The sequence below is a fragment of the Puntigrus tetrazona genome, chromosome 24 (genome assembly GCF_018831695.1).
Source record: "Puntigrus tetrazona isolate hp1 chromosome 24, ASM1883169v1, whole genome shotgun sequence".
Classification (NCBI taxonomy): domain Eukaryota; kingdom Metazoa; phylum Chordata; class Actinopteri; order Cypriniformes; family Cyprinidae; genus Puntigrus; species Puntigrus tetrazona.
Window position 1 is genome coordinate 1,190,352 of NC_056722.1, and position 23,895 is coordinate 1,214,246.

At 35.5% G+C, this 23,895-nt stretch overlaps 1 protein-coding gene across 2 annotated transcripts in view; it reads right to left on the reverse strand.

The window, feature by feature from the left end:
* Positions 1 to 3,067: 3,067 nt before the first annotated feature.
* LOC122330065 (matrix metalloproteinase-16-like) overlaps positions 3,068 to 23,895 on the reverse strand; it is a 58,592-nt gene continuing 37,764 nt past the window's right edge. For both annotated transcript variants that reach the window (XM_043226870.1, XM_043226869.1), the window contains 5 exons: positions 21,608 to 21,825; positions 12,785 to 12,923; positions 8,268 to 8,418; positions 8,068 to 8,183; positions 3,068 to 5,176 (listed from right to left, as the gene is read on the reverse strand). In XM_043226870.1, the coding sequence (XP_043082805.1) occupies positions 4,848 to 5,176; positions 8,068 to 8,183; positions 8,268 to 8,418; positions 12,785 to 12,923; positions 21,608 to 21,825 (953 nt within the window). In that variant the 3' untranslated portion in view covers positions 3,068 to 4,847. The remainder of the gene's footprint in view (positions 5,177 to 8,067; positions 8,184 to 8,267; positions 8,419 to 12,784; positions 12,924 to 21,607; positions 21,826 to 23,895) is intronic.

The following is a 23,895-nucleotide window of genomic DNA, read 5'->3' on the forward strand; positions in this document are numbered from 1 at the left end:
GGTATTTAGTTTTTCTTTCAGTTTTAACCAAAAACTTTTTTTTTCAGAGACGGTGACGTTTGGATTGGGAATGACACGTAATGAATCCCGCGCAACAGAGTGAAAATGAGGATGCATGATAATGGTACAGGTAGATGAACGGAAAATTGCTCAGGGGAAATATGTTCAAATGAGTTTATTGATCAATGAAATGGATCGTCAACAGATACATCACAAATACAGGGCTACAGACAGAATGAAAAAACTATAAACATGTCTTTCAGACTTCGTTTCTTTCCTTCATTTGGAATTGTTTAACATAATCAAGATGGCGAGACGGTACACATGACAATGAGGATGATTGAGATTAGCGCAGATGCTAATGAATTGGAGGAACTGAGACGTTAGTTCCAATAAATGATACAATGCCGCAAAGCAAACAGAAAACCACATCTTTGCTAAAGTTACAGAAACTGTAAACATGAATCAGGGTCTAGCACCAACATGTAGCCGATGGGCGGCACGACCTTTGACACCTGACTTAGCTGAAGCGTAAGGCCTTCACAGAACAAACAGGAAATATATACGTAAGTCTTTAACACGCGAGACTACCATCACGACTAGTGCTACATGAGCTCGAATACATTACTCCTGCACGGACAAATCAAATCAAGTGTAAAATCAGTAATGTCGAAAATAATAACAGCACCAAAAGATTAAGACGACGCTCACCAGTGTAGGTCCAGTTAGCACCACAGGTTCTGTCGGCTAGACAGAAAACGATCAGAGAGAGAGCAGACTCACAACCACAGATTAGCTTCTTAGTGAATGAACACACGCGTCGCACGCTCGTCCGGTTATGATCAACTAGTCGGATAGGCATACAAAAATGAGTTCAAATAGCAGATTTTTTTGTTGCAATGAAATTTGAGATATGACTTCACAGCGAATGTTTTAGAACACTGAGCTTTAGCGTAAAGTCCGTTTGCGGAATAAAATGCTCTCTCTGAGGAATTGTCTTTAGTTGCATTTATTCCAGCGCTGATTTCATTGAAAAACAGATTCACCACTTACAAGAAAATTATGGTCAGATGTATAATATATTATTTTCCTAATTTAATAAAAATTGTATTACATTTTTTAAAAGTTCATGTACAATATTATTCAAAAGTCTGGGGTTTGTTTGTTTGTTTTTGTTTTTTGATGTAATTTATTTTAAAATTACTGAGTAAGAAAAAAATGTAATTGCAACTGGATTTCTCACAACTTTGAGTTCATGTCTCATAATTTGGACTTTGCTTCTTGCAATTTTGAGAAAATTAGTTTACATTTCACAATTTTTAAAGACATTTTTAATGCCACAAATATTTTCTGTTCCAAATAGATGTTCTTTTGAACTTCCTTTTTACTGAAAAATTCAAAAAAATTATTATGGTTTCCGCAAAAAAAACAAAAAAAACAATATTAAGCAGCATAACTTTTTTCAGCACTGATAATAATACAAAATGTTTCTTAAAGCAGCAAATCAGCATATTATAATCATTTCTGATGGATCATGTGAAACTGAAAAATGGAGTAAGGATACTTTGCATCACAGGAATAAATTAAATTTTTAGATACGTTTAAACAGAAATCAGTTATTGCAAATGTTTTAATACTTCACAATATTACTAAAAATAAAAGTATTTGTATTACAGTATTTGTATCATATAAATGCTTGGTGAGAAGAAGAGACTTTCACAGCCATCACAAAAAAGTCTTACCGTCCCCAAGAGTTTTGAATAATATTGTACATGCAATCAGATATTTTTGGCCTCCTGACAATAATTGACTAGTCATGCAGATGACCCACCGAGTACTTAAATTCGAAAATATGTACTTTCGCACATCCCTATTATCAACATTGCTGGTCAGTTTAGAGTGATTAAACTGTGAAAAAAACAGTCACAGACTATTTCCCGTTGTAATCTCTCATCTCAGCCGTTAATGCTTGCAGTAACCATGGCCGCAGTCATTTTGCTGAGCTAGATTTGAATTGGAACATAGATGGCAGTTGGATCCCCGACCTGACCTCATCCGTCATGCCAGGGCTCCGACGGGCCAATCAGAAAGCGCCCGGCCTGCCGCTGTCTCTGTTTACTTTTGCACTTGGCGGGTTCTAAATGCCTCTGCCCACCGCCGTCTCATATTTTATGCTCTGATTCTTATCATGCTAGCTAAATATAACCACAGGATACACACCACCTTCATGATACTCGATTTTCTGGATTATTTAACGATCGCCGTTTCCTCTCAGCTGTTCAAAGCTGACTTTTGTTTGATCGGCTGGGATTCTGGGAAATGTTCAGATGCACTCGTGCGAATGCTCACACACACACACACACACACACAGTGAGAAAGAGAGAGGGTAGAACACTTACAAAATGTACTGCACATGGTACATTAGAGGGAATTCTAATGTTAGGGAACTTATGTGATATTGTATTTACATGGTATTTCCAAGAATATGGTATGTGCCCTTAATAAAGTGGTACATGAACAGAATACCATGGTATTACCATGGTAACAAGTCAAAAATGCTATGGTAATACCATGGTATGTGTCAAAAATACCATAGTTGTACCATGGTCAAATGATATTGTGTGTAAAGTATGATGGTAATAATGGTAATATGTTTAAAATAGGGTGGTTTTTAATTTACCAGCACCATGGTAAAATGTCCAAAATACCATAGTAGTATAATGCTACCATGTACCATGCTAACAGACCCATGGTAAAATAGCATGGTATAATGTTCAATGCCAATGCAGTACTGTGGTAAAATGTCCAGAATACCGTATTAGTATCATGGTACTATGTTCAAATACCATTTTACTACTATGTCAAAATGTCCAAAATTCCATGGTACATTTTTGTAAGCGAAAGAAAGGCAGAAAAGTACTGCGATAGCACATTGGTAATACCATAGTCTTTTGATATATTGTATGGTATCACCAATGGTTTTTGTGTTAGTTGAAAGAGTAGATTTTAATATTTTCCCAGACTGAATATGTATGTATAATAAATGTGAACAAAGCGCTAAAAGGCATTTTAATCATATACTGATTAATTTATTAAGTCTGTCAGGACGGTTCGTCCCAAACCGAGTCATGAAGTACATGAATTTGAAGAATGTCCCATTTTTTCCTTTTTTTAAAAACAATGAAAAAGGAAAAAAAGAAAGAAAAAAAGAAAATCTAGCATCAATACAGACACATTCAAACACTGCTTGCCAGAAACACGCATATGGTTTACTTTAGATGACGTAAGTGTTTTTTTGTTTTGTGTTTTTTTTTTCTCTTGCATCTAAAGGAAACGTGCCGGATGACAGCTTAGCACTTTAAGTACCACTTTAAACTTGAGGTTGAGGCCATTTGATTGCAAATGTACCCAAAAAAAAAAGAAAAAGAAAATCGAACATAAAAAAATGCTAATGCAAGCAAATAACTCTATGTTCAAACATCCGTTCGATGCAAAGGACCGATCTAGAGTCAGACCGCAAGACGTGAACCGAACCGAAAGTTCTGACTCCATAAAAAAAACGTAATCGTCCGATCCTTTCGCAGAAGCTTCCGATCACAAGCAATGGTGAAACGTTACATGATATATCTTTGATTTTCTTCTCGGTTGATAATAAAGACACAGGACTGGATGTGAAGGCTTGCATACACTTTGAATCAAGCGCTGTCCTGAGTTGCTCTGGTGGTTCTAGTTCAAACGTCAAGGTTCTCGGATCCCATCCAGACCTAAAAACAAGGCAGTCCGAAGGAGATGACATGCTCTGTCTCGAACAGCAACCTTTCGGAAAAAGGGAAGTAACGAATTCTCAAATCTCTGTCCGTGTAAACACGACCAAACGAGTGAGCGTTAAGCACGATAAACGGTTCAAGCACTTCCTTTGCGTTGCAATTCTACCATCGGACGGAAAAAACACGATAAAGTATTCGTTGTTGCAGTGGCTTGGTCTTCCCTCTGTTTTGACTGATATGTTAGGCAGAGGTTAAGGAGTCCCGCCCCGTTCCAGTGCGGCCCCTGGCAAAAATGAGGTCTCCAATTGATCTCAAAGGGAGCAAAGCAATACTGCACTGCCGTTCCGACAGGACAAACGAAGCGGTGCTTAAAAAAACAAACGAATAAACAAAAACAAAAGCAACAACACAATCCATAATTAAGGCTATTAAAAATATTGCAGAATATTTTGGCCCCTGTTTTTGAGACAGACTGCCACAACAGTCAAAACTTCCCCCACTACATATGACTGCAAAATATTTAGAGCAGGGAGGGAGAAATGATGATAATAATAATAATAATAATAATAATAATAATAACAATAAAAAAATCGTAAAAAGAGAAAAAAAGATCCTCTTTGGAGTCTTTATTTGGTTTGGGATGCTTTAAAGGGAATCGTAATTATTTCTGTTTAAAACATAAATAGATCGGAGTCAAGCGAAAATTCGAAAGTAAAAAAAAAAAAAAAAAAAAAGTGACTCCTGCTGCATTTTCGTTAATTTTTTTCATCTTTTTAGCGTGCACTTGTAAAACCTAAAGGTATAGCAATCAGCGATTTCCACATCGAACGGTGGCACTGGACGGCGCAATGCACCGTGGGATCCTTGCAACCCCGTAAGCCTCCCACAAGTCCTACAGTGGGTGCACCGGGGGCCAATGGGACAAGAGAAGGGAGTTTTGGAGGGAAATGCGTCCCTCGTCTCCTAGAGGGGGGAATCAAAGCAAAGGCCCTCGCTGTTCACCTTGAGCGAGACGCAGGTCAAGAGCCAAAGTCCGCAAGTTTAGGGTGTTTACGCCACCGTGTCTCGTGGCCGTATGACTCACACCCACTCCTGCATGGAGCGTTTGCAGTACAGTATGTGTCGGGGCGTCCCCTTCCTCTTGAACTGAAAGACGGTGTAGATCAGCACCAGCAGGCAGAGCACCAGGACGCAGGGAATGATGATGGCGATGGCTTTGACCGTGCTGGCTTCGTTGTCCAGTGTAATCACTACGTCCTCGTCCTCGGTCGGCTGCGTGTCGGGGTCGATGGGCATGAGGTCGCATCCCATGAAGTCTTTGAGGATGGAGCGAGGGTAGCCGGGCTCCACCCGCAGCCTGTGGTTGTTGAACTTCCAGTACTCTTTGTCCTTGTAGAAGTAAGTGAAACCTGCGAAGCATTGACACGGGAGACATTTGTAAGTTGTTTATACATTTACATTGGATATTTGATTGCCCCTGTTTATTTTTAAGTTTTTTGATTACTTTTGCGGCCATCTAACACTCACATAGCTTTGTTAAGTATAAACTTTAGCAAACCTCATAGTGAATATCTGTTTTTCATAGTGTACTATATAATATAGTGATGCCTAAATTCACTAGTAAAAATCTAAAAAAAACAGTAGCTACAGGCAACATTTCTATAATTTTTATTCTCATTTTCATTTAGTTTAACTTCACTTGCTAAATACAGACATATTTAAAATGTCATAAGCACACAGGAAAATTACTAAAACTAAAATTAAAATTACGACAGAAAAACTATACAGACATGTTTAAAAGTTAATAACGTGATAATAATGACAATGACTGAAGCTACCAAAATTAAAATAAGAAGAAACGTATTATTAAAATATTAAACAATATATTATAAAATACATTGTAAAATAAAAAAATATATATTTTAGCTTTTTATATTTAAAATATCACAATTATATTTTATTTAATGATCAATTTATGAAATGTAATAAATGTTTTTTTTTATTATTTGACAGTTTTTTTAATCATTTCATTTCAGTGACCAAAAATGGGACAAATAAATTTTTTATTTAGTTTAGTGTCATCTATTTTTGTTTTGTTCAAGCCAACTCAGTTCAAATCTGAGATTAATCCTGATCTCACATCTCCCTGCTAATTTCCTGTCACCCTTCACAAAATCTGTTGAACAAAGATTCTAAATCCTGGAAATAAAAATGTTCCAGACAGGAAGAGAGGCTCAGTGTGATCTAAAAAGTGTGATCTAAAAGGCTTATCGTAAGACCACGGGTTATCGTAACATCGATACTCGCAAGACTAGAGAGCAAGGAAAAAAAAAACCAACAAAAAAACGCTATCCTTTCCCATCTCCCCATGATCGGCTGGCCATGATGACACATAATTAGGGTCAATTTTCTCAACTCTGTCTCGCCCACAGAGGCCTTTTGGGTAACGTGCAGAGACAGGGCTGAAAGAAAGCCCACAATCACTTTCAAAGTGTGGTTAGCCAAACAATTTCCCTGGAATATCAATCCACCCTTCACGCTCAGATGAGCGCCTGCGTCCACGGGCAAACCTGGCAGCGGGGCTGGGTACAGATGGCATGTGTGTGGCTGTCGACCTGCGTGCCTGCAGCTACGGACTGAACTCATGCAAGACGTCCCCACCCCGAGAGCTCCTGCCAGAGACCTTCACACTCACCCGAAACCCTTCAGAACTGTGCTCTCGAGCAGAATGAAAATAGGCCAGTGTAATTGACAGCGACACTGCTTCATAACGGACAGAAAAAATTCAGACTCAAATGCAAGATCATTTCAGACCGTGCTGCATGGTCTGTTCGTAGTTTGCTAACAAGTCTTTACTTAAAGGGGTCAAATGATGCGATTTCAAGTTTACCTTTCTCTTTGGAGTGTTACAAGCTCTTAGTGCATAGTTGTAGTTGACTAAGCAAAGACTAAAGGTTCAAAACCAAAGAGAAATTCTTTAGAAAAGGTATGACTTGTCCACTCCCCCTTAAAATGGCTTGTTTAAACAAGCCCACACTTCATCACTGTGTGGGTTTATTTTCATAACACCACCCAAATCTTTACGCAAAGAAGACGGAGCTATCATTCTCACTGTAGTGTTGCTGCCAGCGCCATCTTCTGGAGACGCTGTGTTTCGTTGTGAAAGCCAAACTACTTTCTTTGTGCTTCTAAAAGAGGACATAACTAGAAACCAGTGGTTAAGTTTACAGTACAGTTCAACACAAATATTAAAGTGTGTTGAGCGCGTTTATGGAGAACTGATTCCTGAACCTGATAGAGCAGGCTATGCTGGCTGTGCACAGAGAATAAAAAGTGAGGCAATTCCAAATCTGCAAGGACTGTATGGCACTTCTGACTCACAACCTTTAAGTAAGTTAGGTTCTCTTATTAAAATAACCTGCGACTTAACGTAAGTTTTGAGCGGCGTAGTGTTGTGCTTGTTGTTTCTCCAATCACCAATGTAGAAATGGTGTAATGTAATCATTATAATCTGTAAACATATCCCCAAATGCTTCGTTTGTAATGGCTTTAATTGTTTTTGTGTCATAGCACCGGGACACTGCATCACGTTATGGTAAGGCCGTAACATTTACACACTGGATAGCTGGCCAATCAGAGTATACTTCGCTTCTTTAGAAGGATGAGCTTTGTACCAGTTTCAGGAAGGCTGGGCTTAGAGGATGTACAATATGTGTAGAATATTGCATTACGCTAAATACACACAAAAAAATCTTTATAGCAACATCACATGACCCCTTTTTGTGCATGTTTAGAATGTATGTTGGTTTTTCTCTTTTTCTGAAGTGATTTTTATGTTGGTTCCACAGCTGGGTTAAAAAATTTTTCTCTGCCATTGTATCTTTTTTACATTATGAATGGTGTGGAGAAGCGACAGGAAATCAGAAAGTTGGGATATGCTGCAAGTGGGATTCAAACTTGTGTCCCTTGCATTAGCATCACAGCACTAATAACTAGCTGGAAAAAAAACTCCACTGAAAATACCAAGTTAGTTGGCTTAAAATTATTGTTTTGTCACTATAAAAGTTGGACTCCTGCATAATATTTCAAAAAGCATTTTTTTATGCATTAAATTTGAAAGCCAAGGCAGAAGGTATGTTAAATATTAGTGTGTTCTTCACACAAAGCTACTCTATGATTTAATAGGATTTTTGTAGTTCAAAAGCATCCTGAAAAGAAGAGAGTCTTATGGATTTGAAAACAATAGAGGCTGAGTAGATAATAAAAAAAATATCCATATATATTGTAATGTAAAAATTACCATTTGCTTTGTCTACAAACGCTCCCTGTGGAGAATCTGGAACACCCTTCCATACAGTAATGGACTTGGGATAACCAGGATCTATCATTTTTAAGTCTTCATTATATCTCCAATACCTGCATATAGATAAACAGAGAAAGTTAAAACACACACATGGCCGAGCACACACATAAACACACACACACATGCTGTGCACATACCTATCTCCTTTGAAGAAGTAGGTCTTGGCCACGTCCTCCCACCAGACGGCTGTCTCTATACTCTGAGCCGGCATGCCGTTTCCAAACATTGAGATGTCCTGGGGGTAGCCAGGCTGTAGCATTGTGTCCTTGAACACCCAGAACTGCTTACCTAGAAGCACAAGAACAAAGTAGAAATCAGGAGATTACAGCATTCAGCCCAGGGTAGATTCTGAGAACGTTCAGACATTCAGCTCAGCCACAGAAGGAAAATGTAAATCATGGTTTCTATAAATTCTTTATGACTTGCTGATTTTTTCAGGTTTGGCTCCACAAACTGCTGAGGGGTTTGCTGATTTTGGACAATTTGGTGATTCTATATAGTAATGATTTCTTTCTGTGCCTTTTGAGTATAAGAGTATTGGCAAAAATTCTTGATGATGGTGAATGATGATGAGGAAAATATGCCTTGATAGATTGTATTGTATTTGCTTGCATACTTTATCAATAAATACATTAACATTCTATCTATCTATCTGTCTATCTATCTATCTATCTATCTATCTATCTATCTATCTATCTATCTATCTATCTATCTATCTATCTAACATTAAAGTAAACATTTATTTTTTTATTTGAAATTTGTATTCATGTAATTAAATGCACTATTAGCTCAATATGAAGAATTCAGAGGCAAAAGCCTCTAAGCGCCATATGAAATTTTAATCTACGATTAGCATTTTTATCATGTTTAGGTTCAGTAATTTTACTCTAATGGCAATGTATGGGTCATTTTGCAAGAATTAAACATGGCACTTTTAATATATAAATAATTTTTATTATATAATTCTTACATTAATAAAAATATCAATATTTTATATAATGTATAATATTATAAAATAACTATTATAAATATTAATAATAAATCTACACATTATACAACACAATATTATATAGTACAAATTATTGAGATATATATATATATATATATATATATATATATATATATATATATATATATATATATATATATATATATATATATATATAAAAATTCCCTACTGCACATTTATCCAGAGGAAAATCCATAATCACATTTCATGTTTCTACCAGTGAAATTTGTCTCAAATCACTGATAATCTAACACTGAGGTTATTGATAGTAATCCCCAATATTTACATCATTTCCAGATAAATGTCTGTTTCAGCAAAACCAAACATTCAATTTCACAGTTCAGGCACTTCCTGTTTGCCTTTAATTACCGTGAGCAGGCCTTTGGCCGCCCGTCTGCCACTGTTACTCAGACCTGACATGTTAATGCCTTCGCTTTAAAATGTCAGTGTGCTTTAAGAGAGCAGGGTGCAGAGGGCCGGGTTCAGGGCTGGAGTCCGAGGGGTCAGAGGAGGACGGGTCCGTCATCTTTCCTCTAGAGGAGGAAATGCCTGTCACATCACCTGCGTCTTTCTCATGGCCCTCTCAGCGGGGTCAGGTCTCTCTGTGCCAGAGAGGTCGTTGCAGACCCCTGGAGTCGTGTGTGTGTGTGTGTGTGTTTGCTCATTTATGTCTGTGTTTTGTCAGTGATTGTGCGAGTATGTTTGTGAAAGTGAAATTGCAGGATGGTTTTATTGTAAATGTTGGCTGGAGGTCAACACATTAAAACATCCAGATTTGGCCATGCTTTCTGACCTACTTAACTGCTCAGAGGTCATTGTAAGCGATCCTCACTCTGCGCCTTCTTTCCACCGGCAACGAGTGTGAAAAAAAAAAGTGTTTATTTGCCTCCACATGGACCACACACACTGTGTACGAGCCCATGGGAAGAAAATCGCAAATGTGATGAGTTTATAAGCTCAGTCGTAATGAGCTCGGTGTGATTTCAAGCATTTCTCATCAAAAACACGTTATATAAGAGTAAGTTTATTCGCATTCATTTATAGCTATTTTACTTTGTGTTTTATAATACATTTTGAATATTTATCATTTATTTTAGAACATGTTTATTCATGAGACCAAATAATTATATTTGATAATGCATTATGTAGATGTGATTATAATATAAGAATCATTTATTAATTTAATGATCGTTTACAGTTTTATTTACTAATATTATTTATAACACAATATAAAAATATACAGTAATATAAACATTAAAAATGCTCATTTTTAAATTACATAAATTAAATATTCATTATAACTTTATAATAAATTCTAATAATAGTCTGAAATATTGTCACGTGTTAGGACTGTTTGTTGTTGTTTTTTTTCATGTCCCATGTGCTCTGTGTGCCCTACTTTCTGTCTTCAGTTAATTGTCTTATTGTGTTCAGGTGTGTGCAGTTAATTATGTCATTTACTTTCTGCTATATAAGTTCCTGTTAAATGGTCTCGTCTATGTATGCGTGTGGTTCCAGTCTGTCTGTCTGCTTGCCTGTCTGTATTGTTATTTAGTCTTTTGTGGAAGATTAAAAACTATTAAGAGTTATATTCTCGTTGAGTGCTCCTTCCTGCTACCACAGCGTAACAAATATGCACTCCTTATTTTTTTATATTTATTCATGAGACATAATAAAATTTTACTATATATATATATATATATATATATATATATATATATATATATATATATATATATATATTAGAAATAGGCACAAATGTGAGACCCCTTACTAAACTGAATGTCAACTGCTGTTTCATTTGTGTTTTAATAATAATATTTCTAATAATATATCTACTATTTCTATTTTCTAAAACTATTGAAGCCCATTTCTACCAGGTCATTTTGACTGTATTTCTCACAGTTTAAAGAATTTTAGCAGAACAATCTGAGACGAGGTTGATGCACAGTCGCACACCGATACGCGGAAGCGACCTGTAATTGTTCCATGCTTCCCTCGTTCCTCCTGCTCTCTGATCTGATAGTGGAGATGTGAGGTGTGCAGGCAAATAAATAATTAAGATGACAGGCATGGTGGGCTAAAAAGGTTCATTAGGCTCTCTGAACACGGGAGACCATTTATCTAGCTGTCGAGAAACAAAAGCGTGTGGAAAACTGCTGTGTTTGCGTAGGTGTGTGTGTGTATTTGTCATTATCCCGTCTGGCCCAGCCTCTTCTTTTCCTTTTTAGCGATTTTCAAACCTCTCTTTCACACACACACACACACACACACACACACACACACACACACACACACACACACACATACTTTCTCCCCCATGGGAAATATAGCTCTATATATTCAAGCCTGATATTTTCTACATGATTATCCTGAAATTGACTGTTTCCCTCGGTTACACATGCAGTATGAATGTACTCTACCTTTCAGCTAAATGCACACTTAAAAAAAGGCCAATTACATTTGATCATATTTCATGAGTTCTTCTGCAAAAACCGATAAACGGTACTTAAAAAATGAGCTGATCGCCGTGCATTATTCTCCACATGTAGCGCGATCTGAAATGCGATCACGTTTTACTCCAGAAGCCGACAAGCGCCATTGAACAGAAGACGATAAATCTATTTTAGCAAATCAGAAGACGATGAGTCTATTTTAGCGAATCAGAAGACGATAAATCTATTTTAGCGAATCAGAAGACGGTAAATCTATTTTAGCGAATCAGAAGACGATAAATCTATTTTAGCGAATCAGAAGACGGTAAATCTATTTTAGCGAATCAGAAGACGATAAATCTATTTTAGCGAATCAGAAAACGATAAATCTATTTTAGCGAATCAGAAGACGATAAATCTGTTTTAGCGAATCAGAAAACGATAAATCTATTTTAGCGAATCAGAAGACGATAAGTCTATTTTAGCGAATCAGAAGACGATAAATCTGTTTTAGCGAATCAGAAGATAAGTCTATTTTAGCAAATCAGAAGACGATAAATCTGTTTTAGCGAATCAAAAGACGATAAATCTATTTTAGCGAATCAGAAGACGATAAGTCTATTTTAGCGAATCGGCACGCTGTATTCGGGTCAGGTGACAAGGCTACTTTCACTTTGAAAGCTGTTTCGTCAAAGCTGACTAAAAATGATCAAGGATAAATAATTTCGACAAACTCTATGAACCTGTCATACCTTCATACCTAGCCAAAGTTAATAATCACAACAATAACGTTTGTCAGGCATCTACATTGTCATCGGAGGAGATAAAATTAGTCAATTACCTCTATCTGTTTAAGTTATTATAAATTAATCAAAACAACCCAAATGGACTTTGATTGATTGATATTACCTGGAATGTGCAATTAAAAAACATATACATATATAAATAAGCAATACATACATGACTCATTTTAATATGATGATAATTGTTGTACAGCATTCGTAAATGTTTTTTGTTTTCAATGTGACCCATGTTCTTGACAGGTTTGTCACTAGATGAACTCCTAACAGTGTTATATTGCTCCGGTTAGGCAGGGTAGATAAACCCGTGAGAGCCCTACAGCTGTCGACCTCTCTGTAGAAACAAGGTTAAGTGTCATCTTCACGCTGTTCCTTTACTACCTCCTCAAACTGCACTGTAGAAATCTTACCTTTGAAGAACACAAATTTTCCCTTGCTGTTCTCATAGACGGCGTCAATCTTGGGTGGCAGACCTCTCCAGAAAACGTTGATGAGCATGGGGTAACCGGGCATCACGGCGTTATCTCTCACCCTCCAAAACCAGTGGTCCTTCATACAGACGGAAAAAAACCAAAACATTAGCTGAATGGCACATTACACGTATCCCATAAGGCTTTGCATGTTGCTTTTTGGAGCACATTTAGAAGATCAGTTATAAACAGCAGCTGTTTTGTTGTTTACGAGTCATTTTTTAGGCCACAAAAAGCACGTTTTATAAATAACTTGCACCCAAACGGCATCCTGGCCTTCACCTACTGCTCACTTCCAGCTCTGGAAAATCCCACGTCACACGTCTACAGCTTTGATGCCACTGCTTTGATGTCTCCAAAGCTTTTTAAACATTGGTGGCAAAGCAGACAATCTCTCCGTCATCGCTCTGCGGTGGCCGTAACAATCCCTCCCTCCTGGGAAGCTACTTATGAGCCCAAAAATCAAAATTTATAAAATTGATTTATAAAATAGACACTGTGGGCAATTTGTATGTACTTCTTTCTCTCTTTCGCGGTTCTCTGCAGACGCAGGAGGCTTTTTAGTCATAGCGAAGAGCAAAGGATGCACATTAAGCGTGTAATTGATGTTTATCTGTGTTTTTATCATTCTTGTGCTGCTGGAGAGGATGATGGCAAATCAGGCCTGTCGCCTCATAAACTGGATAAACGAGTAATGTTTTCTGCCAAGCGTCATCTCCATTCGTTACGTATGACGTATGACTTTTTTCTTCTTTCAACATAAAGTACAAGTTCTTCTAATGCTGCGATGATTATAGATCTTGTATGTGTGCATAAAACATTTTAATATATTTATAATAATTTTAACTATTTATTAATATAAAAGTAATAAAAAAAATATATATATATATATATATATATATATATATATATATATATATATATATATACATATATACAGACATGGACAAAATTGTTGGTACCCTTTGGTCAATGAAAGAAAAACTCACAATGGTCACAGAAATAACTTTAATCTGACAAAAGTAATAATAAATAAAATTCTATAAATGTTAACCAATGAAAGTCAGACATTGTTTTTCAACCATGCTTCAACAGAATTATTAAAAAAATAAACTCATGAAACAGACCTGGACAAAAATGATGGTACCCCTAACTTAATATTTTGTTGCGCAACCTTTTGAGGCAATCACTGCAATCAAACGCTTCCTGTAACTGTCAATGAGACTTCTGCACCTCTCAGCAGGTATTTTGGCCCACTCCTCATGAGCAAACTGCTCCAGTTGTGTCCGGTTTGAAGGGTGCCTTTTCCAGACTGCATGTTTCAGCTCCTTCCAAAGATGCTCAATAGGATTGAGGTCAGGGCTCATAGAAGGCCACTTTACAATAGTCCAATTTTTTCCTCTTAGCCATTCTTGGGTGTTTTTAGCGGTGTGTTTTGGGTCATTGTCCTGTTGCAAGACCCATGACCCATGACTGAGACCAAGCTTTCTGACACTGGCTAGTACATTTCTCTCTAGAATTCCTTGATAGTCTTGAGATTTCATTGTACCCTGCACAGATTCAAGACACCCTGTGCCAGACGCAGCAAAGCAGCCCCAGAACATAACAGAGCCTCCTCCATGTTTCACAGTAGGGACAGTGTTCTTTTCTTGATATGCTTCATTTTTTCGTCTGTGAACATACAGCTGATGTGCCTTGGCAAAAACTTCGATTTTTGTCTCATCTGTCCACAGGACATTCTCCCAGAAGCTTTGTGGCTTGTCAACATGTAGTTTGGCATATTCCAGTCTTGCTTTTTATGATTCGTTTTCAACAATGGTGTCCTCCTTGGTCGTCTCCCATGTAGTCCACTTTGGCTCAAACAACGACGGATGGTGCGATCTGACACTGATGTTCCTTGAGCATGAAGTTCACCTTGAATCTCTTTAGAAGTCTTTCTAGGCTCTTTTTGTTACCATTCGGATTATCAGTCTCTTAGATTTGTCATCAATTTTCCTCCTGTGCCACGTCCAGGAGGTTGGCTACAGTCCCATGGATCTTAAACTTCTGAATAATATGTGCAACTGTAGTCACAGGAACATCTAGTTGCTTGGAGATGGTCTTATAGCCTTTACCTTTAACATGCTTGTCTATAATTTTCTTTCTGATCTCTTGAGACAACTCTTTCCTTTGCTTCCTCTGGTCCATGTCGAGTGTGGTACACACCATATCACCAAACAACACAGTGATTACCTGGAGCCATATATATAGGCCCAATGGCTGATTACAAGGTTGTAGACACCTGTGATGCTAATTAGTGGACACACCTTGAATTAACATGTCCCTTTGGTCACATTATTTTCAGTGTTTTCTAGGGGTACCATCATTTTTGCCCATGCCTGTTTCGTGAGTTTATTTTTTTAAATAATTCTGTTGAAGCATGGTTGAAAACAATGTCTGACTTTCATTGGTTAACATTTATAGAATTTTTATTTATTATTACTTTTGTCAGATAACAGTTATTTCTGTGACCATTGTGACTTTTTCTTTCATTGACCAAAGGGTACCAACAATTTTGTCCACGTCTGTATATATATAAAAATCTATATTAAATATAATTGAATTAATAATTTATATATGTGTATATATAGTCAGTTGTTTCAATATATTTTAACATAATTAAACATTTTTATAAAATCTGATAATATTATTCAGTAATAAAAATAAATTATCCATAAATAAATAATTAAATACTAAAGAAATTCATTAATAAAATAAAAATAACCTTAATGTCAGAAAAAGTTTTAGTGACGTTCTTAGAATTGTTCTCGTGTTTTGTGCTTAATTTGAATATGTAATTAATATATAATATGTAATATTTTGTGAGTGTGTGCATATGTTATGTTATATATATATGTATATGTGTGCGTGTGTGTGTATAACAAAAAATTAAATTTGTCCATTCTATGACTGTTTTCTTTTGTCCAACATAATTATATTGTGTAGTGAAGCACAGCTGGAACATGATATTGACCAATCAGCATCCAGAAGCACATCTCTTTATATGCAGTTCTGAGATAATTCACTGTGCACCGCAACGACTGGATCTCAACTCAACGGCAAGTTTGAGCATAACATATGGCTCAACGATGACAACTTCATTATTCTTCAAGCACACATTTGCTTCTCCCGACTAATCTTATGTAGCAAATTGAAGAATGTAATTTGACCATCAGTATCTCTAAAACTGAAGACGTCTTTCATTTTATCCTGCGGTATGACACTTCTTCAGCCTGCCTCTCGCTGACAGCATTTTGCACTCGATTATAGAGATGTCACTCCTCGGATTTTAGACAACTACTTTGATTCCTCTTGTGCCTCACTGTAGCTAAAAATGTATCAAACGGAGCACGTTTGGTTTGTTAGTAGTGTTGGCAAACTCCGACATCAATAATACATGTACAGTAGAATTAACTTCATTGTCACATGCTCTCTTGATACCTCAAGCTACCTAGCAACACGCTAACAGTCATTCAGAATACCTTAGCAACTGCATAACAATGCAAATACGACGCTCCAGTATTGTGGCTTTATACACACTCCTACTCCACCTCATTCTTCTCTTCCATCCCAAAACCAGAGAAAGACAAACACATTTTCCTGTCACTCTGTAATCACAGGGAAGGCCACACACACACACACACACACACACGTAGCAAACGCCTGGTCCCTAGATGAACACATTCATATGTGTTTCATTAGTGTAGTATGAGAAAAGACACACTGTTGTGTCTAAGTGAGATATGACCGCCTCGGCATAGCTTCAGCTTTAAAGTGGACTATTTTGTTATTTCTTTTAATTTTTTCAACCTTTTTAATGAAAACTATTAATACAAATTGTATTTTTTTTTTTTTGTAGGTCATCTTAAAACTGGCGGATAATAATCATTTCATAAAAAGGACCATTATTAATATTTGATAATTAATATTATAGCCAAATCAGCTTGTTAGAATGATATCATATATTCATTTATTTAAAAAAAAGTTTTATTTGAAATAATAATAATAATAATAATATAAAAACTCTTACTTGAAACTGTCCAAAATCCAAAACCTGTAAAATGTTTTTCACAATTTTATTAATTTATTAGATTCTTTTTATTAAATAAATGCAGCCTTAGTGTGAAAAAGAAAAAAATTTATGAAAAATCTTTATTGTTTGAAACCTAAAGACTAGTTGTGTGATAATATATATTTTATATAAATATATATTTTTTTATACATTTATATTTATTAGTGCTGTCAAGTGATTATTCGCATCCAAAATACGTTTTTGTTTATATAATATCTGTAAGTGTGCTGTGTATATTTTGTTATATTAAATCTATTTATATAGGATATAAATTTATGGAAATAAATATATATATATATATATATGTAAATACATGAAAATGTATTCAAAATATATGCTGTATGTGTGTGTATTTGTATATATACATAATAACACACACACACACAAACACACACACATATATATTGTTACTAAATATCAATAACATCGACAAAATAGTAAATAGTAAATTCACTTATATAATGAATGTAATCTCTGCAGGACCTTAAAATGTGGGCTATTTCTGTTGCATAGGTGGTGTGGGGTTGCACGAATTTTGGAGCTTACAAAAATAGGTCACAGAGCAAAAATGTATTCTGCTTCATTCTTTAAAGAAGAGTGTCTTATGTGACCCTCCGTACCGCATTTTTTGGGACAGTTACTCTCAGAGAGACCATTATCTGGTACAAGTTGGACTGTCTTCAATTTAAAATCTCTAATTTAGCTGTGTAACACAGAGGAGTGAAACATTAAATATAATGTTATAGTACAGAAAGCAGCGGATTAAAATAATTGAAGCACACGCTGTTCACTTATTAGGATCAGAGCTTCAAAACTTCTTCTGATGCCATTTAAAGAGCTAATAAAAAGAGCTTATAAAAGCTTTAAAATGTGGTTGTTTAAAAATAAATGCGCATGTATATATATTTATTCAAGGGTCGTTAATTGTTAATGCAATTATTAAGGAATAGAAATGGAAAATTTCTCACACTTCCCAGCTCATGTCGATAGTTTCAGATGTCGGAAAACGATCGATGAGATTTGATTTGACTAATGTTTGAATGAGTAAGTGATGAGAGCTCAGATGCACGCAGGGGTTTAGTCTGTTTAAGTACAGCACACTGTATCGGCCGCTACAGATTTCAGAGATGAGATGCGCTGGAAAGATGAAAGCACCTCGAGCGGTGCGGTGCTGGGCAGGTTGAGAGCTCTATCTCTCTGTTTCACAGTCTACAGATCCCTCGCTGGACTGTGAAACTCTCCTCACAGGACTGGACGGAAGAGATCTGTCACCGGGCACAGACTTAAACCGCATCAAACAGCAGCGCTCTGGAGACGCCAGTCAGTTGAGTGAGTGAGACACACTCTCCTACACTTCACACACACACACACACACACACATACTTACTACAGAGAGACTGACTGTTTATATTACTGGAGAAATGATAGAGGACAAAGCATGCTTTTATTTACAGCTGAAAAAATTTACCTAAAGGGTTTAGATAATTTTATTTTGTGAATGGAAAAACAGCTTAAAAATATATATTTTTAATATTTACATTGTAAATTATTTTTATTGCATTTCATTATAAATACAAGATTTAATAAATATGAAACATTTACATACTTTTATATATTTATTTATTCATAGATTTATATTGTTGTTTATATATTATAAAATGTGTGTATGATAAATTATTTATATTGCATATTAAATAATAATGCATGCTTTTAGTGCTTTCAAGTAATTAATCAGGATTAACAATTTTTGTTTTACACACACACACACACACACACACACACATATATATATATATATATATATATATATATATATATATATATATATATATACATGTATACATATAAATATGTTTATATATACATAAATTTACAGTGCACACATACATATATTATTTAAACAAAAATATTAATATTAATTAATATGTGATTAATTGCAATTAACCATTTGACATTAATTTATATATATATATATATATATATATATATATATATATATATATATATATATATATATATATATATATATATATATTTTTTTTTTTTCATACAATTATCATGTGTTGTAAAGTATATGATCTAGTTGATACGTAAGTCAGTTATATGTTTATTCTTTACAGAAACTAAACTATTTTCAGATATTTAATTGCCACAATAGAGAGTTTGTGTCATTATCACTTGGCTTGTCCTCACAAATAACGAAATGCAAATAAACGTGATTATTAATCAGCATATCATGTAATTAAATTGATTGTTTTTCAGGATCGTTTGTCCTAGTAATTATGTTTTCAAATGTCTGGAAGATTCTCATATCTCATATCATTTCCCTGATGATCCCGTGTCCCTCTGTCTAATTCTGATTGGCCGAATATATTATCTCTCTCCAATATATTATCTCTCTTAGCCAATCACTAACCAGTCGCATAAACATAACATCTATGCCAACTTCTCAGATTTAAAACAGACCATCTCTGTGTGACTGACTTAAAGTTATGACCAGTCTTGAAGAAAAAAATAGCATGACTAACATGAATAAACAGTCGCAGGTTTTCCGTCCATTACCGTGAGCTGGCGATGTGAGGATCTGACACTGATATTACAGCGGATACGCTTCTGAGCTTCGACGGCAGACTTTAAGCATTTTACTGCACAGAAATATGTTTGTGTTATTGTCTAGCCGTGATGATAGACTACTCCAGTTTACAGCATGCGAGCGACTGAGCGGGTAAGTGAGGAAATATAACAGCGTTCATGATAGATTTTGTTTTCCCAGGGGCGTCTGCTGTGAAACTGGGAGTAGAGACCAAGTGACAAGATTAGAGCCCAACAAAAACCCCCTTCATGTGGAATAAATCTACACGTCAGCATGAGTTTGGCGAATTCAGAAAAAAGACACTTTCTGTAAAGTCTGATAAATGAAGCCTATCTGTTTTACACGGAGCGAAATATACAGGAAACGCTGGCTGTCTGTGAAGTTATAGCACAAGTAAATCTGGGCTGCAGCCAGAAACACACAGATCACCATTACTGCACTCGGCCTTTATTTATATTATACAATTATATTATTTAAATTATAAATTTTTCATACATTGTATTTTATTTATATTGTAATATATATATATATATATATATATATATATATATATATATATATATATATATATATATATATATATATATATTATTATTATTATTATTATTATTATTATTATTATTATTTTTTTTTATTTTTTTGAAAATCGTGTATTTGTAATATTCTATTTACCATTTAGGGATAATAAGATTATTTCAGTGTTATTAAGTTTCAGCATGTTTGAAGGAAGTCTCCTAGTCTCATCAAAACTGCATTTACCTAAAAAACATACGTAAAAATACGATTAAAAACGTAAAATACATACATAAATAAGCAGTGATATTGTGAAATAGTATTACATCTTAAAATAACTGTTTTGTATCTGAATATTTTTTAAAATGTAATTAATTTCTGTGAATGTCATTCCGCAGTCACACGACCCTTCAGAAATGATTCTAATATGCTCAAGAAATATCGCTTTTTATCAAAGTTGAAAACAATTGTGCTGCTTAATGTATTTGTGAAAATGTTTTATTTTTTTCTGGATTCTTTGACTTGTTTTGAATAGAAAGCTCAAAACGAAAAGCATTTGTTATTGTTTTTTTTAAACCAATTTTTATTACTGCAACTTATGACGCCCCTTTTCGCCGCTGAACTAAACACGTTCTACGATTTTTGAGTTATAAACCTCTAAATCTGATAACACATCAGTGTTTTATCTTTTTCTCAAAATTGGACTTTATACATCGCAGTTGCAAGTTTATATTCTGACCTCCATAATTTAATGCATCCTTGCTGAATAAAATTATGCATACCTTAAAGAATACTGCTTCCAAACTCTCCGTACTGCATGCGTTTTAAAGTAATATTTATGCCGTTTGTAAATTTTTAAAGACCCATAGCAGATGCAAACAGTAGACGCTTTGTCAATAAACTTCAATACTGATCCTCGAGAAAAACACTTCAGAAGCCCTCTGTTGCTATGGCTACTTTTGTATGTCAGCGTATATTTAGCACCATGTGCGCTCTGATTAACTTTCGATTACATAACATTACCACAAAACGCCGGTTTCCCACGTTATAAGCTTAACCGCATAGTTGATCTCCTTTCCGTGAGCCTCCCTTTATCGTTCTCTCGCTGGTGAGTTTGAAGCTTTCATTAGCAGGGTCAGAGCTCTATAATCCGCACCCTGCCATCCATACAGTGATTGCTAACGCTCAGCTATCCTGATACACTCGGCTATCACACTGGAGGGTTACAGACTCATTGAAGACAGCTCTCAGGTTCAGCGAGCAAAGAAAAGCTCATTGGCTCTGACTAATAGGTCACTTTCCTACAGAACAAGCGCTGAGAGAACAAAGAGAAAACACCCACACACTGGGAGGCGTAACGCTGGCTGAAACGCGTCCTGCGGCCGCCACGTGTGTGTGTGTGTGTGTGTTTGTCAGCTGAAGCTGCCAGCCTTGAAGTAGCAGTCATGAGACCATAGGCTTGAAATGAGCTCGTTTCATATTGTAATTAAGACATATGAATCTGTTTGTTTCGTGTATTTATGACAGGCACCGTTCGTTGGCTTACCTTGAAGACAAACATCTCCCTTCTGAGGATGGCTAGCGTGTTGAAACCGCCGTCACAGATGTCTGGTTTGGCGTTGGGGTGCATCGGTTTGTCGCCGGTGGGTATTCGCGGGGGTCTCGTCTGCCTGTCGTTTTTGCGGGGATCTGCGGGAGGGTGCGAACGGGCCGGCGGGACCGTCGGTAGAGGTCTCGTCGGCTGGGGAAGTTTATCTGGAGGTCCTGAAGAGAAGGAGAGAGATAAGGGTTATCAAACCAGACTAGTTTTTAGACTACAGTTGTAGTGGTTGCGGTCAAAAACCTCCTCATAAATGACAAAATCTTGTTTTATTATACATACAGTCTAAATTCGATATTAATGTGCCATTAGCTTTGGAAAAGTAAATAGCCTGCAGTTATGCTAATGCACTACACTGCTTTGAGGAATAATACATTTTTAAGAAGAATACATTCAATGGTTCTATAAATATTGTCTTTTATCATGATGCTGTTTTATTATGTTTTATAAAAGCATGCTAAAAGGGGTTTTAGAGGCTAAATGCATTGCGTACTAATGCCCCTAACCCATTGTACTATGTTTGTGTTATTTCTGTTGACCCTTTATAAAGACATATATAAGAAATAATTTGTATTTTAGTATTTAAATTAAATAAATGATAATAATAAATTAAATAAATACAAAAATTATTAAATTAATAGTTACATTGAAAATACTATATATATATATATATATATATATATATATATATATATATATATATATATATATATATATATATATATAACAATTATTTTAAATATGTGTCATGTATATTAGTTTTTGATTGTGTTTGTATTAAATTTATTAATATCCCTTATCCATTGTATACTGGTATATTAATTTATCATATCACTAAAATAAATAATTTGATAATTTTACAACATTTTAGAAAAATATCAATAGCAATAATTAAAAAAGTATTTCAACAATAGTACGTCTGTAAGAATCTAATATAAAAAATATCTTATTAATATATATTTTCATAAATTATATTTTCTTCATATTGTAGCATATATTACAATTATTGTACCAGTTTTTAAATGACATTTTATTGGCCTAACCTTGGTTCAGGTTATAAATATTGTGTTAGTATAATATTTTTTTATTATATTTTACATTTAAATGATGACTTATACTATTATAATTTATACTGTGTGTGTATATATATATATATATATATATATATGAGAGAGAGAGAGAGAGATATTTAATCATACATTGTAGATTTATTATATAATCTATATTATTTTTATTGTATTATTTTGAAAAGGTAAAAGAAACTAGACAATTCAGACAAATAAATCGTTTTTCTAATATCCATCTGGACTGGGGTATGAAAAAGTGCTATCATGTGCTTTCGCATCAATTACAGTCCAGCATACACCTCGATTATCTGTAGACTCATTATCACAGCACAGCAGACGGCTGACCTGTGCTGAAGAGTTCAAGCTGTTAGCACAATGAACTAAAACGTCAGGTTTTTGGAAGAGCCGACAGAACGCAGATCAAGAGGTCAAGAAATCCTCTGTGAGAATGAAAGGAAAGGTGATTAAATGGAGAAAATAATGAATGATTTTAAGTATGAATCGGGCAGGAGGACAGGATTAGCCCTCTGGAGATGCCCGCAGAACCACAGAGAGGAGTGACTGTCTGAAATCAAATCTCCTGAAATAGAGCGAGGATTACAGCCCTTCACGTTACATAACACAGGGCCAACGAAACGGAGATCTGCTCTGGTGAGAGTGATGGATATTGAGAGAACGTGGTTGGGAATGTGTGCGTGATACGCGAGATGTACGAGCATCTCCACCCTCAGCGGTCTCATCCTGTGTCAGGAGGAGCAAAGAGGAAGACCAAAGGGACGGACGCTGGATGGGGGCCAGGAAAGAGGATCTGAACTTCTCAGGAACTTGCATTTTAGTGTTTTCCGGATGGGGGTGGAGGAGCAGAGGGAAACATAAGGCAGTAGATTTTTACATTTTATAAAAAAAGGGAGCGCATGGTTGCCAGGGTGTTGCTTTGGGGTTGCTAAGGGGGTTCTGATTCGAGCTACACACTGAGGTTTAATATTTCGAGCTACATGTGGAATAAGGATGAAGTTTTAAACATTTTGACTTGAAAATGTCACAAATAATTACATGGAAATGGCAAGGAGCTAAGCAAGCTTTCTGCCTTGGTAACTGCAACTTTTTAAAATATTATATTTATAATATTATATCTCGAAATTCTGGCTTTTTTTTCCCACAATTTAG